Source organism: Salvia splendens, chromosome 19 (genome assembly GCF_004379255.2).
Source record: "Salvia splendens isolate huo1 chromosome 19, SspV2, whole genome shotgun sequence".
NCBI classification, from domain to species: Eukaryota; Viridiplantae; Streptophyta; class Magnoliopsida; order Lamiales; family Lamiaceae; genus Salvia; species Salvia splendens.
The window spans coordinates 23,621,074-23,637,628 of NC_056050.1; the positions used below are offsets into that span (position 1 = coordinate 23,621,074).

At 37.7% G+C, this 16,555-nt stretch overlaps 2 protein-coding genes across 3 annotated transcripts; both read right to left on the bottom strand.

The window, feature by feature from the left end:
* Positions 1-991: 991 nt before the first annotated feature.
* Positions 992-9,686, bottom strand: LOC121779198 (MLO-like protein 12). The gene is made up of 12 exons (XM_042176522.1): positions 9,519-9,686; positions 9,356-9,413; positions 9,105-9,256; positions 8,779-8,895; positions 8,651-8,658; positions 3,807-4,018; positions 2,484-2,533; positions 2,378-2,407; positions 2,124-2,297; positions 2,016-2,051; positions 1,855-1,922; positions 992-1,779 (listed from the first exon to the last, which is right to left on the bottom strand). Exons 1-12 carry the CDS (start codon positions 9,654-9,656, stop codon positions 1,713-1,715), a joined length of 1,110 nt encoding a protein of 369 aa, XP_042032456.1. The 5' UTR covers positions 9,657-9,686; the 3' UTR covers positions 992-1,712.
* Positions 9,687-13,412: 3,726 nt separating this feature from the next.
* On the bottom strand, positions 13,413-16,181 carry LOC121779857 (serine carboxypeptidase-like 28). 2 transcript variants are annotated; one of them, XM_042177313.1, is made up of 5 exons: positions 15,652-16,181; positions 15,465-15,557; positions 15,281-15,373; positions 14,927-15,011; positions 13,413-13,930 (listed from the first exon to the last, which is right to left on the bottom strand). In XM_042177313.1, exons 1-5 carry the CDS (start codon positions 15,731-15,733, stop codon positions 13,912-13,914), a joined length of 372 nt encoding a protein of 123 aa, XP_042033247.1. In that variant the 5' UTR covers positions 15,734-16,181; the 3' UTR covers positions 13,413-13,911. The 2 variants fall into 2 exon arrangements, with proteins under 2 accessions (XP_042033247.1, XP_042033248.1); XM_042177314.1 differs by lacking the exon at positions 14,927-15,011.
* Positions 16,182-16,555: the final 374 nt, after the last annotated feature.

The window sequence follows — 16,555 nt, forward strand, 5'->3', positions numbered from 1 at the left end:
AGTTGTACTAACTTTCCTTTTTTCAGGATTTTGATTACTTTCCCAGTTTGATTAAAAACGGAAACAAACACAGGAATTTAAAATTTAAGGAATCAGATTACTTTCCCACACAGAATCCTGTCAACCAAACATGGCCTATGTGTTAATTAGGTGTGATGGGCAACATTTTATTGGCTAAGAAATGCCTAAAATAGAGTTAAAGGCTGAGTTAATGGAACTTCATGCCCTGCCCCTCTTACTGTGAGATATGTTAGTCCTTCATATGTTTCTGTCCACCCTCCAACCTGCTCAAAATATTTACTTAGTATTTACTTTGGAACTGGCATCATAGCATAGCACCTATTTAAATTCCAAAAATATTCTCTAATACTACAAAAGTTAAAAATAAAAAAAAAACATTACTGTCTGAGCTTTCGACTTCGATTCCGTTAACTTACTATGACTTGGCAAGTTTTATTTTATACTATCAAAGAATTTTCTGAGTCTCAAAGTTTGGAACGTTTTGCCTGTAAGCATCGTGGATCTTACTTGACTAATTTGTGCACTCCATTATTAATATTAATAATAATAATAATTTAATCTATTGCTCTAACCTAATTTAAATGCTAACGAACTTCGTGGTATATACTCTCTCCTATCTGTCCATAGAATAGTTTTACCATTTTAGAACGTTACTTAAAATTAGACAAATTCTAAATAAGAAAACTTTTTTTCTTTAAAAACGCGAGTCTCATTCTCTACTAACAATAATTTAATTATTTTTTCTATCTGTATTACTTTATCAATTCCATATTAAAATTTGTGTCATTTTCAAATTGGTCTATTTTCACTTAGTTGATACCAATTCAACTATTTTTGCTTACTTTATCAATAAAACGTGAGTCTACTTTTGATTACTTTATCAATTCCGTTTAATGTTTAAGACCAATTCAACAAAAATCATAATGGTGACAACCAAATTAATTGATTAAGGACCGGGAGTTATCAAACATCCCTTTCCATCTCAATAACTGAAGTCTCTTTTTTTTTCTCATGGCGGTAGGGAGAGGCCGCTTGCCTCTCCCCGCCACCATGCGTCTCCCCGTTCGACTCTCTGTTGACTGGCGGCTGCCCTTCCTTTGCTTGGTTCTTGGCGGCCTCCTGCCAGTTGCACAGCCCGATGCCACGTCATCACTGAAAATGATTGGCTTCATATTTGATCCCATCTGAGATACTAAGACCATGTTTATCGGCATTTGAGGTCGACCGCCATGTCAGAAAATTAATTAAAAAAATAAATGCAATACATGGGTCTCTCTCTGACCCAAGTCCCCCTCTCTCTTCAAACAGACCCGTCGGTCTCTCCTCCCCTTTCACCACTCAGCCAATGAGATTGTGTCAAATGACACAATTTCATTGGCTGATATTATTATTTTTAATAATTAATATATCTTTAATATATTATATTAAAAAATTATAAAAATTATACCAAAATTCGTATTTTTTCTTCCTCTATAAATAGAGACCACATTTGCTATAGTTTTGCACACAAAAAAATCATCTTTTCTCCTCCTATAATCCTTATTGTTTAATAGAATTTCATATTTTTTAGTTTCCCTTGTTGCTAGCTATGGAGGATGATGAGAATAATATATTCTCCGATTCCCAAAACTTTAACCCTTCCCAAAACTTCAACCCTTCCCAAAATGTTAACCCTTCTCAATATTATTTCCCTAGCTTTGATGATTTTTCGAATTATGAGGAAGTGTGACATAGCTGCACAAAACTTGTATCACAACACTGCCAAAACAAAAGAAACACAACATTAGTATTTCTTGATGAATCAAGACATTTTGTAATGAAAGAAACATGTACCCCATCACACTAGGTATGATCAAATCCTCAAGATTCTCATGGAAGCAAGATGGATATCCCAATTTATACTGAAAAAAACATGAACACAATTTTGTTATTTTTTGTGAATAAATGTTGGAAATAACATGAATATTGTTCGTTTGAACAGTTCAACAACTCACCCAACTCCAAGCCAGTAGAGCAATCTGAAATGCATTCTGCAAAAGAATAAATCAAGAAACATAAGCCATATGATTAATCAAAAATAGTTGGTTATGAACAAGAAATACCTCAAAAAGAACAAAGTGGATGAGGAAAAGGAGAAGTTGAGGGCGACGGAACCAGAAAAGATCTTTGGTGGGACGAACTAAAAGGTTGCCTTGCACCACATGTCCTTTCTCAAGAATCCTTGTTCCCATTTTTGTGATGATCACTTGCAATTTCGCTCCTACTAACAGTATTATCTGATAATTCCATCATGTTAGAGATTCTTGATCCGTAATAAATAGAGATGTTAATTACATGTTGATGCACGTTTACTCACAATTAGAGAGATGAATGGCATCCAAAAGCCCTGTTTACGAGAAATATGAACTCTGATTAGCCTCAACTCCTAGAAAAAATGAAGAGGAAAAAATGGACCAACTAACCATTGGTGTTGGTGAGGAGTAACAGGACAACACCGAACCATGATGCAGGACTGCAAAAATAAGAACCAGTTGAACATGTTGCAAGAAAAAAAGAAGAGAATGTATTTTTTTTTGTTCTTTCTAACCTTATTCCCACAATGACTTTGAAATCTTCTTCAAGTGCTCTGTTGATGTATTTTTGGAAATCGAATGATTCCTTGACTTGAGGCGATAGATGTTCCTAAATTTCGGATAGTTGAAAAACAAAACACTTGTTAGTCTATTGGATCTTATGATTTAACCGTTAGATTAATGTCACGTATCATCTAATAATGTACTAGATTAATAGTCTAATAATGTAACTTAGCTAATAATTTAATATTTTAGTAAAACAATGTAGCATCTTAGTCTAATAATGTAGCTTATTAGGTGTGAGGACCTAATACACCCTTGTATCTATATATATACTCCATATTTGGCTTATAAATATACGTAGAATGGAAATAACTTACTGTTGCAAAGCCATGTCTAAGTGCTAAGTAGTCCACTTTTGCAACTGCTGGGTAGAACTGCCTGAAGAAGGCGAACGACGATGAGCCGGCGGGGAGCAGCAGCAACTGTTCGGTAGTTCCGAGCGGCTTCGAATGGCAGTAACGGCGATGATGGCACCGCCGGCAGTCAACGAAAGAGAGAGAAGAGGAGACGGCGGCGGATGCCACTACACGAGCAGCACACAGCAGCGGCATCACGAAGGAGGGACAACAGCAGCGCGAGGAAGGCATTGACGGAGACTCGCCGCGATTCAGATCCGAACGGCGGTGGGTAAGACCGCAAAAACTAACGGCGATGCAGTTTCGGCAGACTGAGCGACGGCGGAGGCAGAGGCGGCGGCGACGGAGGGGCGGTGTGGTGCATGAAAAGGAACTCAATAAGCGCATGGAATTAGTTAGTTAGTTAGTGAGCGCGAAGCATGAGATTTTGGAGTTAGTTAGACGGTTACACCGTGTTGTTAGCTCATATGTACAGCTATATAAGCTGCTTCACTCTATTGTACTAGGCTATGAATGATGAATTAATGGAATTCCCTTCTTCCTTATCTCTCTCATCTTCTCTCAATGGCTCATTGTGTATAGGTGAGATTCCGGTCGCCGTTCCTATTCCCGGTGACCCCAATTCTGCACCAAGTGGTATCAGACTACTTGATTCGGGTCCTGCGATGGTGGAAACTCGCTCCGGCGATCTGCGCCGACTAGAGGAGCTTTTCATGACTGCCATGGCTGAGTTCTCCACCAATATCACCGATTCTGATCGTCGGCAGGAGGAGATCGATAATTTGCGGGATACATCTGATGGCACTCGCTATCTGACTTTGAAGATGTCGCTCCAATCTCAATCGGCAGATCTGCTGCGGATGGAGGAGACAATTCGCAAGGCCATGGGCGATTTGTTCTCGAGGCTCGACGAGTCCAATCGGAGGCGTGATCAAGCTGATCACACTTACGATCAGACCTTGAAGGAACTGCGGGATGGTTTCATTGCTCTTAAAGTCCAAAACTCTGAGTTGATGGTGAAGCTTAAGGCTGATAATGGGGGCAATTCTTCGGCAGCTTCGACCAGATCAAACACGTGTGCTCATTGCTTCCCGACACGCCAATCTAAGGTTGATTCTCCGATAGTCTTTGTCAATGATTTGAACGGTTCTGGCACTTGTATTACTGCTCCAAAATTGCTGCAACCTCCAGCATCAACGACCACTGAAAATCTGCAACCGAGGGATAAATCGGTGGAGGAATATATCACACGTTTTCTTGCAGAGATCAGTAACTTCATCAGCAGTAACTTCTACGATCCTATGGTTGAATTAAGAAGCCTAAAACAATTAGGTATGGTCCCTGACTATCTCAATCAATTCAAAACATTGTTAGCGAAGGTTGAGATCAATGAATCATATGTTGTGCATCTTTTTGTGAGTGGATTGCATTATCACATACAAAATTCAGTTAGGATGTTCAGGCCTAAATCCCTTGCTCACGCATTTGCTTTGGCTAGACTACAAGAGTCATCTTTGAATTTTAGAGGAATTTATTATGCTGATTTGGAAGTGAAGGATGAGGTGTGTATGGCAGAGATTGAAAATGAGATGGTGATGAAATTGAAGGGGAAAGAAATCTCCTCTGAAGACAGCTATGAGAATGTGGAAGTGACGGAGAAGGTTTGGTTAGAACAGACCGAAACGGGGATGGTGATGAGCTTGAAGGAGAAGGAATCCTCGTTTGAAGGAAACTTTGAGTTGATGAATTCAACATCATTCGCAGCTCAAGAGCTTCATTCAATTACAGCTCCAGAAATTGCGATAGAACTCAGCAAGAACTCATCATCTACACTTGGTGGAGGGTCCAATCCTGATATGGATGATGTTGATGTGGATGATGCTGTGTGGAATAAGTCGATTGGTGTGTTGCAAAGGAAGACTCTTGACGTCGGACACAACCTCATCGGCTATCCGAGGGCAGAAGGCCTTGCGGTGGCAGAGGTCAAAGGAGCCGATTTGTTGTCACGTGCACCTGTTTCTCACTTGGAGTTTGGAGGTTGGAAGAAATACTTGAATTTCAGAGATGATTTGCTTAAAGATACACAAAGAAGCCTCAGGGATATGAATGCTATGGTACCAGATGCTATACACACAGCTCCAAAGGTGCTACACGAGTGGATTGAGGAACCAAGACATCGCACGACATGAATACTTCAAGTTGCAAGGGAGAACTTCTATAAAACAGAGAGGTGCCTGTTGTATTCAATGAGAATGTTTGGGAATGATATTCTCTCTCCGTTTGCTGCTGGTACTATCCTCAATGAGGTAGTTGGTCTGGAAGTCATCTGTCAGAATGGGGACAAACATAGTAGAATTCATGTTGAAGACCATTTGCTACTAGAGGATAAGAGTCGGTCTCGTTCGGTAGAGAGGGGGAAGATGAACTTCAAGCATCAGTTAGTTAAACAAGAGTTGCTATCTCAGGTTGTCTGCTTGACTCCACCCCTATGTCTCTTTACTGAATTTATGTCACGTGGTAGGGTGTTCGATGATCTGCAAAATCGAAAGAGTATCCTCAAGCTTCTAGGCACGTTGAAAATTACAATTGATGTCACTGAAGGAATGAGCTATTTGCATCAAAATATAGTAGTCCATAGGGGCTTGAAGGTTGCTAACCTTTGGATGGATAAAAACAAAGTGCTAATGACTGTTAATGCTGCTGTTTTTGGTGTTGCTCAAGTGTTGGTTCAGCTGGGAATTATGACTGCAGAAGCTGAAATTTGGTAAGTTAAACCGGTAAGAGTGGCAGTAGCTGATGGGAACATCTGGAGTTGTGACTCTTTATGTAGGAGTGTAAAATGGTCTTTACAGAACACATTCTTCACAACTGATGTGTTATTGCTGCCGTTGGGGAATTGTGATATGGTATTGGGATTTCAATGGTTAGAAAATTTGGGCACTACTCAGTGGGACTTCAAGAATCTGCCTATGGAGTTTAGTTATCAAGGCATGACACATGTGCTGAGAGGATGTGCTCAAGGTCAGTTACAGTCCATTTCAAATGATGCAGTGGCTCCATTTTTGGAAGGCCATGGGGTAGTCTTTAACGAGCCAGCATCTCTACCTCCGTTTAGAGATCATAATCATCAAATATTGCTGAAGGAGGGCACGCGGGATATAGCTAGCAGATCCTACAGTTCAGTCCAAAAAGTTGTGATTGAGAAAGATGCTCTTTCAAGAGTTCACACTTCTGATATTGTGATTAGCTTAGGAGGAAGGAAAGGTGGGCCTTTACAAGAATCATTTGTAGTTTACAAGGTTGGTTGTTCGAAGTTGGGCCAAAGAAAAATGTTCTTCCAGCTCTTGGAGACCATTCTCAAAATCGGGAATCGTGGGAATGGGGAAATTGAATCAGCTCCGCATAAGATTGAAGAACCGAAGCATCGCACGGAGCGCGTCTTTCGGGTTTTCAAAAGGAATGTTTCAACCTTTTGTTGAAGGTACCAAACCTTGAGGATAAGGTTATTTGAAGGAGGGGAGATTTGGTGCATGAAAAGGAACTCAATAAGCGCATGGAATTAGTTAGTTAGTTAGTGAGCGCGAAGCATGAGATTTTGGAGTTAGTTAGACGGTTACACCGTGTTGTTAGCTCATATGTACAGCTATATAAGCTGCTTCACTCTATTGTACTAGGCTATGAATGATGAATTAATGGAATTCCCTTCTTCCTTATCTCTCTCATCTTCTCTCAATGGCTCATTGTGTATAGGTGAGATTCCGGTCGCCGTTCCTATTCCCGGTGACCCCAATTCTGCACCACGGTGCTGCAGTGAGGTAGAAGGAGATGAGGGAAAGATAGGGTGGTGACGGCTGTGCTTGATGCAGCAGCTCGCGTCGGCGAAGAACGGTGGCAGCGGCGGTGCCGAGTTTTGCCGAAGAGAAGGAGCTTTTGAGAGAGAATTAGAGTGGAGAGGGAGAGTGATGGAAGGAGTGCCGAGATGGGGGAAAAAGAAGCAGCCGGCGGTGGTACAGGAGCTTCAAATTGAAGTCAACTTAGGAATATGAAATTGTAGAAGAATGGAGTTGACGTAAGAGTAGGAGAGTTGTTTTGGGCCTAAAGTATAATTGCGCTGGATAGATATGTTAATTCTAATTTACGTTGAGCCTACAGTTGGAGTATTAGGATTAGTTGGCTGATACGAAAAATAAAATGAAGAAGGGAGCTAGAACTGTCTTGGGTCGAGCCGAATATGTTTTGGGCCTGAAGTAATTATATTTGTTGGGCCAAAGGGGATAATGTAAAGTAGGGAAGCATGGACTCAAGAACGGATTTTCTCCACTGACAAAATTGAACTCGAAGTATGGAATTCAAATTCAAAAAAATTAAACGAACGAGGTGGGTTTTCGAACTAAAGTGTTTTCAAGAGCTTTCGTTTTAATATATCGGTTTGAGCATCATGTTATGTGTGATTGATTTATTATATTTATTCCAATGATAAGGCGAGATATGTGATCAAATTGAAAGTGTTGTTGCGCATGTTATGTGGTGCTATGTGTTGATTTATTGAGTGATATTATAAATTGCTTGGCTTTGTTGATATGATGTGAATTGATGCTCGACCTTGACAGAAAAGTGATTTGTGTTTCAAATACGTTTTTGAGGAAAATAAAGTTTGCAAAGGGAATATCATGACATGTTTTTGTTTTGAGAAATGCATATCTGTTTGTTTAGCAAGGGAGTTGTCCCTACTAGACCTATTGAAATCGAATTCGGGTCTGACTAGGGAGTGAGTCTCTACTCAGGCTAGTGTACACCAATGGGGATCGTGAGCCGTCTTTTGGGTCGGCCGGTCCAGTGATTGAGTTTGCGGCCACATTTTTGTTCCACATTATGTTGTTGATGTTGATGAGATTGATGTTGATGTTGATGATTGCTTAGTGGGGAGTGAGTCCCTACTATGAGTTTAATCGAATTCGGGTCCTAGCAAGGGTGCGTCTCTACTCAGACTAGTGTACACGATGAGGACCGTGAGTCATCGAACGGGTTGGCCGGTTTTCGTGCTCGTGGAAAGTGGCCCCCTTACACGGCACCCTAAAGAACAGATATGACAGTTTCTTAAATAAATCAAGGAGAAATGGTTGTGTTTTGAAATGATGAGGAAAAAGGATTTGAGGATGAGTTGAAAGTTTGTGTTTAAGATATTTTTAGTGTCTCAGGCCTTTTCAAGTTAAAACCCCGAGGTCACTCAATGGTGGCATGATATAACTGTTTTTATAAAATTGTTTTGGTATTTGTTCACTGCGTACATCAAGTACTCAGCCCTGCATGTGTTTTCCTTATGTGCAGGTTGAGCGGTGACGAGCGCGGTGGGTGTTGAGCATAAAAGTGAAGAATGTCTATCAAATGTCTAGAATATGTTGTGTCTTCATACATAGCATTATTCTACTCTCGAAATACTTCCGCTAAATATTGTTTTTTTTAGTTGTTGATTGTTGAGATACTCTGATTTTATTCGAGTTATTCCCATTTCTTTCCAGCTATGGTCGATTTGTGTTGTTTTCCCCTTTCTTCCCCGCTCCTTTAATCCTCCCCTAGTCGCGATCAACCATGTTTTCTATCCTTAGAAAATGCGGGAGTGACACTCATGCTCTCCACTGCCTCATCTAATACAAAATAATGTTTCCACTAATTAAAAAATAGTGAGACCTAGTTATTAGTCTACTTCAATAGACTAGTTTTGATTAACGGAGGGAGTATTAAAATTTTCTATGAATATTAATTACCTTTAGTTTTCCGAAGGCGTAAGTGACGACACAGTAGACTACACGAACAAGTGCGAGTACAAAAACGAGGATACGGAGTTCCAGGACCCCATCTTTTGAAACAAGTTGTTCCTTGCCCTACAATAGTTGTAATAAACAATACTACCTCTCATCCTTTAAAAATAGAAACTTTTGAAATAATACGAATTTTAATGTAAAATTGGTGAAATAATTGATACAGTACTTAAAATAATTGGTGAAATAATTGATACAGTACTTAAAATATTTTTTTAAGGAGAATGTAGTACAATTAAAAGGTTGAATGTAAATTAATTAATTAATTATACCTTAGCGCGACATGGATCATAGTTAAATTTTCTGTCGTGTGTCTTCCTGCAAGGATGCCAAGAATTTGCAACACTTTTTGGGACACAAATATAAGAAAGTTTGTCTTGTGTCATTGCCAGTAGTAACGATATGAACCCAAGCAACATAAGCTCTAAAAAAGCGAAAAAAAATATTTAGCACAAATGTTCAAATAATTAGTTTAGATACTAAAATCAAGCAACAACTAGTGATATTTTTGAGACGCACTTACCTGCTTTGATCTTCTCTAGAGCTTCACATATCGGTAAACTTCTCATTTTCTTTAACCACTGCAGTGAAATCAATATCGTCACTATTATCAATATCGATATTATCATTAAGTAATGTGTGATAACTAACATTAGGTCAAGCGTGTCGCACAAAATTAAATATACCAGTTCAGCGTGATGAATGAGGTGTTCGATGCGGATGGAGATCACAACCAACGCGAAGCAAACTATGGTGACCGCACACGTTGCCGTCGACTCCAATGACTTATACCTAGGCTCCTTATACGAGGTTATAGTAGACATATTTAATAGTATCTCTCTAGTCGTAGGAGACTTAGATGTATGTGGTTGTAGCCAAGATATTTTGTGGGAGATCTTAGTTTATATACTATAGAGGGAGGAAGACTCAACCAGTTAAGAGATCAAATTGTCAAAAATACACAAATTGTCATTTTATGAGAGTCTAGATAAGACGGATAGAGACTAATTTAATGCTATCAAAGTTTGGGCCTCGAAAAATAGTTTAGGGTATTGAAATTGCTAAAAATTAAAAGACATAATTAGGAGACAATAATACACCATGGATCATATCAATACCTCAATTATTCACATGTTACCTCAGATTTTTTATACTATACCACAAACATTAAATATTGGGTTTTGTGTCGAAAACAGTGAGAGTTGGTGTCGTTGAGAGCCCAACTCTGATGCCTCCTCAACCACTTTGGTTGAAGGTTCAGTTTGAGTTACATGCATGCATGACGATGTGTTGATTTTAGGCATCATTCTAATAAATTACGTACTCCACAGATCATCATTGGTTTTAAATGGTTATGGGTTTGTATAGCATACTTGCTTCATTATTATTGTTCTTGTTTATCTTCTAATTAAGTCATTTGTGTATTTTTAGCTCGCCTTCTAATTTTTGACATGAACATTTAAAAAAAAGAATTGGAACGCTACATAAAGGCTAAACCATTCGTTATTTGTTGGATCCTCAGAATTTGATTTGGGTTATAAAAAGTCCTGATAGTGTGTAGTCCACACTTATTTTTTCTAGATATTTAGATTATGTTCACGAATACAAAGGTTAAAAAAACATCACTTTCTTGAGCTTTCGACTTCGACTTTTGTTTACTTTATTATGACTTGGCAATTTTTTTATACGTAGAAGAATTTTCTCAGTCTCAAAGTTTGGTACGTTTTGCGTGTAATGTAATGAGCATCAGGATATTAAAAATCTTACAAATGATACTCACATATATAAATTGCCTACTTTACCTATATTAGTAATAATATTACTACTTGCAATTCATGTTATATATATAATCAAATGCTCTAAGCTAATTTAAATGATAATTAATATTTTACTTAGTTACTTATGTCGCGTAATAAACACCTTAATTACACAGTGACAATTATTTAAATTTATGATACTGCACTATAGTCCATTTTTATACTATTAAACAAAAAAACGTTAGTATATGATTTTAGATCAAAATATTATATTTTATAGCTTTTGATCTCAACATTAACTTGATCCATATATGCTAATCCAAAAAGTGATGGAATTGTTCAATTTTAACGATCAATTCATTGTTTTACCCATGTTTGTAATTAGTCATTAATATTATAATTTTAACGATCAACTAGCGTCAATTGGTCATTAACATTATACTTAATTTTTATTAAGTTAGCCATTAATATTATAATTTTGCTTCTTGCATTGATTAACTTAGCCAACATATAATTAATTAAGTTTTTTCTAAATTATACTCCCAGATAATTGAGTCGTATTCCTTTTTTAGTTGTCGTAATGTAGTTGAGTCTTTTTTTGGCAAAAACTTTATCTTCTCTCATGCTTTATTCTCTCTCTTACTTTATTATCTCCACTTTAACTTTTGACACATCAATTTCTTAAATATCGTGCCCAAAAGAAATTTCTCAACTAATTTAGGACGAAATGAGTATTTAATTGTGAATGTGAAAGGAATCGAACGGATTATGACAAAATATCATTTAAACTCGAGATATTCATCGAGTTCTCTGGCTATCCGCAACGGGTTATGCTTTCAACGGAGTTGTCCTCGACTAGAGGTGCCCACTGTTCCGGAACCGCCGGTTCCGGTTTTTGAAATTACCGAACCGGAACCGAACCACGAGGGTGTTTCGCGGTTACGGTTTCGGTTCCAAAACCGTCGGTTTCGGTTTCGGTTCCGAACCGGCGGTTTTTTACGGTTCCGAACCGCCGGTTTTTCGCGGTTCCGGCACGATTTCAGTTCGAAAATTTTTGATCCTGAACCGAACCACGGTTCAAAAATTGACGATTTCGGTTCGCGTAAATTCTCACGGTTTCGGTTTTAACCGCCGGTTCGGTAAACCTTGGGCAGGTCTATCCTCGACTTTGACCTCTACTAGGAAAATACTAGCATCTAATTATGTACAGTCCTTATAATTTATTTACAATTAATTATTTATGTTAGAAAAATTACTCGTTATATACAATTCACCATTATATTATTCTTTTGACTGTCTGTATACTTAATTATCATATCAACCCGACTTCAAAGTCTTCCACTAGTTTACAAATTTAAATATAAAAAACTTCCAAATCCTCCAATTCTTTGACATGTTCAAGTCCATAATTATCATATCAACCAGACTTCAAAGTCTTCCACTAGTTTACAAATTTAAATATAAAAAACTTTCAAATCCTCCAATTTATTTGACATGTTCAAGTCCATAATTATCATATCAACCAGACTTCAAAGTCTTCCACTAGTTTACAAATTTGAATAAAAATGAAAACAACCATACACAAAAATGTTCGTTAAATTATTACTCCACGAAAAATTCACGCTTCAAGTGCACCGATATTATTGTCTAATATAGTAAGCAAATAAAGTTGTGTCGATTGATATTGAGTTAATATAATTGATTAATATCCTAAATTGTAATCCTCAATCTAGACTAATGAAATTTGTAGGTTACAGAACTAAAAGTATGCATATAAAATAACTAAAGGAATAATCTACATATCTACTAAGTTAAATTGTCGATAAAATAATAAATAAGTACAATCCTTGACTTCAACAATTGCTCTAAAAAATGCGAAATTAACAACAAAAAATAATACAAAATATTGCTTCCTTTATTCCAAGTATTTTTTTTGTCTTAATTAATTAAAATTTGGTTTTAATTAATTAATACAGAAATATTGCTTCATTCGTTTCAAATTTTAATGAGTACGTGTTTAGTGTTTCGTATTTTAACTAGAGATGGCATAAAGTAGGTGATAGATAGGAGATGATGTTGTTGTTTTGGAGGAAAACAAATAACTCAGGTAATATGTGATAATCCAAAATAAAAATACGACCCAATTAATATGGGATAGACAGATTCCAAAGTGTAAGGGCCCAAATCCTATGATGCTTAAAATATACTCCCTCCGTCATATAAAAATATGCCATATTTCATTTTTTTGGTTCGTCCCATACAAATAGTCCATATCCATTTATGACAACTTTTTTATCCTTCTTTTTTACTTTATTATTTATTGGTCTCACCATCCACTACACAATTTCAACTATTTTTTCTCTTTCTCTTACTTTACCAATTACGAATTAAAACTCGTGTCAATCCTAAAAATGACATATTTCTATGGGACGGAGGGAGTATAAGGAATTCAAAATGTTCAGTAGAATCATTAAGATTTTCTAAATTTTTTTATCTCATTGATCTATGTACCGGAATTGTTCCAGGCATTGAATTAGCATGCACACAAATATTGAAAGTAGTACATTCACCCGCGTGATTCAATCAAATGCTGGAAACATATTGTGTTTATATGCTACTAATATTTATTAATGTTTGTTATTTCGATTTATATTACTATTGACATAATTGGTATGAATAAATAAATAAAATTATTGTATAGACGCGATATGAATACCTGCAGGTGACCCAAGGGTGAGGGATTCAAAGCCCTTTGCACATCTGCTCTATTCATATACAACTTCCAAGGCTAAAACGGTCAAAATGTTAATAATAAGAAGAAAATGTAACATAATTAAACATGATTCTATTATATTCACTAATAAAAGGTCAATTTTCGATTTTTGCTTACATAACATATTCAAATAACAAACAACACAATCTCCTCAAATAAAGGCATCTATCTCACATTACACTATATATCCAAACAAGCACACACATCTTAGGCAAATTAAAAACCCTAACCATATTAATTATTAACTACTACTACATCAATATAAAAGTATGTGTTGATTAAGTATATTAATTTGAAAAATATACAATATTACCAAGGGAGCTTTGTTGAGGGTGGCAAGCTGATCATAAGGGCTTTGGTAGATGGCGTAGGGATTAAAGTTTCCGAATTCGGAATAAGCCGAGGAGAGAGCTGTGTAGCAATCATCTGAAGGGAATAGGAACGAGTCGCGAGGGCAAGACTCGTTGAGTTGAGCATAGGTCGAGTCACCGACCAACCCGTGGTTCCACCAAAACTCAAACGTCCCGATGTTGTCGTAAAAATCGTCGATCAACGGATTCCCAAGCTACTGTAAAAATCATGGATTAAATATGCCCGGTCAATGGTTTTGACCAAAGAATAAATGTGACGAGACATTTAATTTTGTGAAATTAAATGATATAGCGTCGATCTACATTTTACGTAGATAAATGTAGTATATTCACTTTCTCAAATCCGATTTCCGGTGAGTGAGAAATAGTGGATTAAAGTTGGGCATAATTAGCTTTTAATTAAAGCTTGGAGCATGTGCTTAGGGAATAATTAACTAGTGTTAATTATCCCACATTGGAAGATTAATACATCTTTAATGTGTTTAAATTAAGTGACTTTATGTTACTTAATAATTATAGTGGATCAAGATGGGTGGAAAAGCCCACACGCGCGCACACGCGCGCGCCGCCGCCGCCCGCCCGAGCCCGAGCCCGTGGGCGCGGGCCGCGGGCCGCGAGCCCGATCTTGGACTTGGATCTTGGTCTTTGGGCTTGGGGCTTGGCCCAAACTATTCTTTTTGGACCACCGCCGAGTCAGCAATCCAAGTGGCTTGACACGTCGTCAAGCGAGGCACAGTCACGGGTGCCACGTGAGAAATCCACACGCTCCACACACGGATGGCACACTCATAAGCTCTCTCCCTCTCTCTGCATTGTCTTTCTGTCGAAGCTCTGCTGTCTCCTCCATCCAGTTCGCCGGAGCTCTAGTGATTGCGGTGCTGCATCAATAGAGACGTAGCCGTTTTACCTTTGGGGACGACACGCCAAACCGAAGAGCACTACCGGGGCGTATCTCGTCTTGCGGGAAGAGGCCTCCTCGACTCGGCTAAACTTAGTTCACGGTTCTTTGTTTCGAATTCTTACGTTGTAATTTCATTTAGTTCAGTTTCTCCTTTTCTTTCTTTTGGGTTGTATTACGCCCGGTTTTGTTATCTCTTGTAATCACCAGAAACCAACAGCTACCAACCATAATAATTTTTTTTATTAATTCGTTGACATTTTTTTATGTTTTTGAATTTTCAAGAGTTGCTCACCAAGAAACCTTTGAAGTTGATGATGGGGTTGTTGACGCCTTTGTTACGATCACGATGATCTTCGATAGCTCGGGAATATAATGACCTTAATTGAATAGGCATGTATGCAAATATTAATTCATTATATCTACTATTATATGTACATGGCCATCATCAATTGAAAACTAAATTAAATTAAAATTAATTTATTAATATCAGTTAACATCACAAAATGTATAAGGGTATGTTAATTCGTGAATATCAGTTATTGAAAATCAACAACTGATTAATGAATGAGTCAACTGAGAAGTTCTTAAATTCTCATTTTAATTTAGTTCTCAATTGACCACAATTCTACTCGTGTGTGATAATTACCTGCATAGCTTTCACCAGCAATGTAGAAAGTTCTATACTTAAACTGAGGGAACCTTTCAAACCACCCTCTCAAGAGTTTATAGGCATCATTTCCTGTACAATTTTGAAAATTAAATATACTCATATTTAGTGATAAGATGGATTTGTTTATGTGTGTGTGTGTGAAATAGTTGGGACTTGGGACCTGTTCTTTTGTCACCAGTTCTTCGACCAGATGAAGAATTTGAGTATGAAAAACCAACACCAGCTGGTGAATCAAGAAACAACAAATTGGCCACTGCATGTATTAATCAACAAATTATTTCATGATCATGAATAGTTGAGAATATTTAATTAATTAGATTCATGTAGCTCAAAAATATGTAACATACCTTTATTCCAAGCATGGGGGCTCAAGGAGAGGGACCGGCCATCGGGCCGGACACGAAACGGGCCGACTTCCTCGGACGCCATTGAGCCACAAGACTAGCGGCTTTGATTCAGGCTTCTTGCTCGCCTCCACCAACCAATAGAAAAAGGGCCCCGGTGACGTAGCCCGACTACTGCGAGAATTTCACGTTCGATGGTTGCCCCGGGAGTTTTATGATCCTATCTCTCTCTTATTGTTTAGGGTACGTCAGGTCTGCTGAGGTGGCACGAACAAGCATGCAAGTAGCACGACGAAGATGGGCCATTGGGGAGAGAGAGCAAAGGGGGAGCCCTCTCATTGTAATGCTACAATTGCTAGTGATTAAGCTAAGTTTAGGTCATCTTTATTAGACCAATTTAAAGAAAAATGGGATGGGTTGTAATTTGTAGAGTGGAATTTAAGGTAAGTATGAATGTGGAAATTCTTAAAGATGTTAATCGAGAGAGGTATAACATGATTGGTAAGACATAGTTTATGTAGAGAATAGAGAGAAAAAAGTTTATATGTCTTGTATATATGAAATGCTCATCTCCCTAGTATTTATAGGGAGAATAGAGTCTCTTTGAGTACACCAATAAATGAGTATTGGAACTACACCACAACTAGAAACTTTACACTATTAAATATGTTCTAGGAACTCCACTGTAATGAATGAGGGGCGGCTAATTTATGATTCCTTTTTCCAACAGAAATATAATATCTTGAGATGGGCTCATGCATGTGATGAGCATTGATGGTAAGTTAGGAAGCAAATCTTGATTCCTTGCCAGCCTAATTTTCTGATCCCAAATAGATCTTAGAAATTATAAAAATGGGCAAATGTATCAAGTGTGAAAATATTGACCTTAGTAACAAAAGGTCATGCT

Excerpts from the sequence above, each read along its gene's own strand:
- LOC121779198 (XM_042176522.1), bottom strand. The coding sequence starts at position 9,656 with ATGTCTACTATAACCTCGTATAAGGAGCCTAGGTATAAGTCATTGGAG. Across the intron at positions 9,257-9,355 it reads TCTAGAGAAGATCAAAGCAG|AGCTTATGTTGCTTGGGTTC; the intron begins GTAAGTGCGTCT and ends TCGCTTTTTTAG. Across the intron at positions 2,298-2,377 it reads TGCCATTCATCTCTCTAATT|ATAATACTGTTAGTAGGAGC; the intron begins GTGAGTAAACGT and ends TGGAATTATCAG.
- LOC121779857 (XM_042177313.1), bottom strand. The coding sequence starts at position 15,733 with ATGGCGTCCGAGGAAGTCGGCCCGTTTCGTGTCCGGCCCGATGGCCGG. Across the intron at positions 15,558-15,651 it reads CCCCCATGCTTGGAATAAAG|TGGCCAATTTGTTGTTTCTT; the intron begins GTATGTTACATA and ends TAATACATGCAG. Across the intron at positions 15,374-15,464 it reads AACTGGTGACAAAAGAACAG|GAAATGATGCCTATAAACTC; the intron begins GTCCCAAGTCCC and ends AAAATTGTACAG.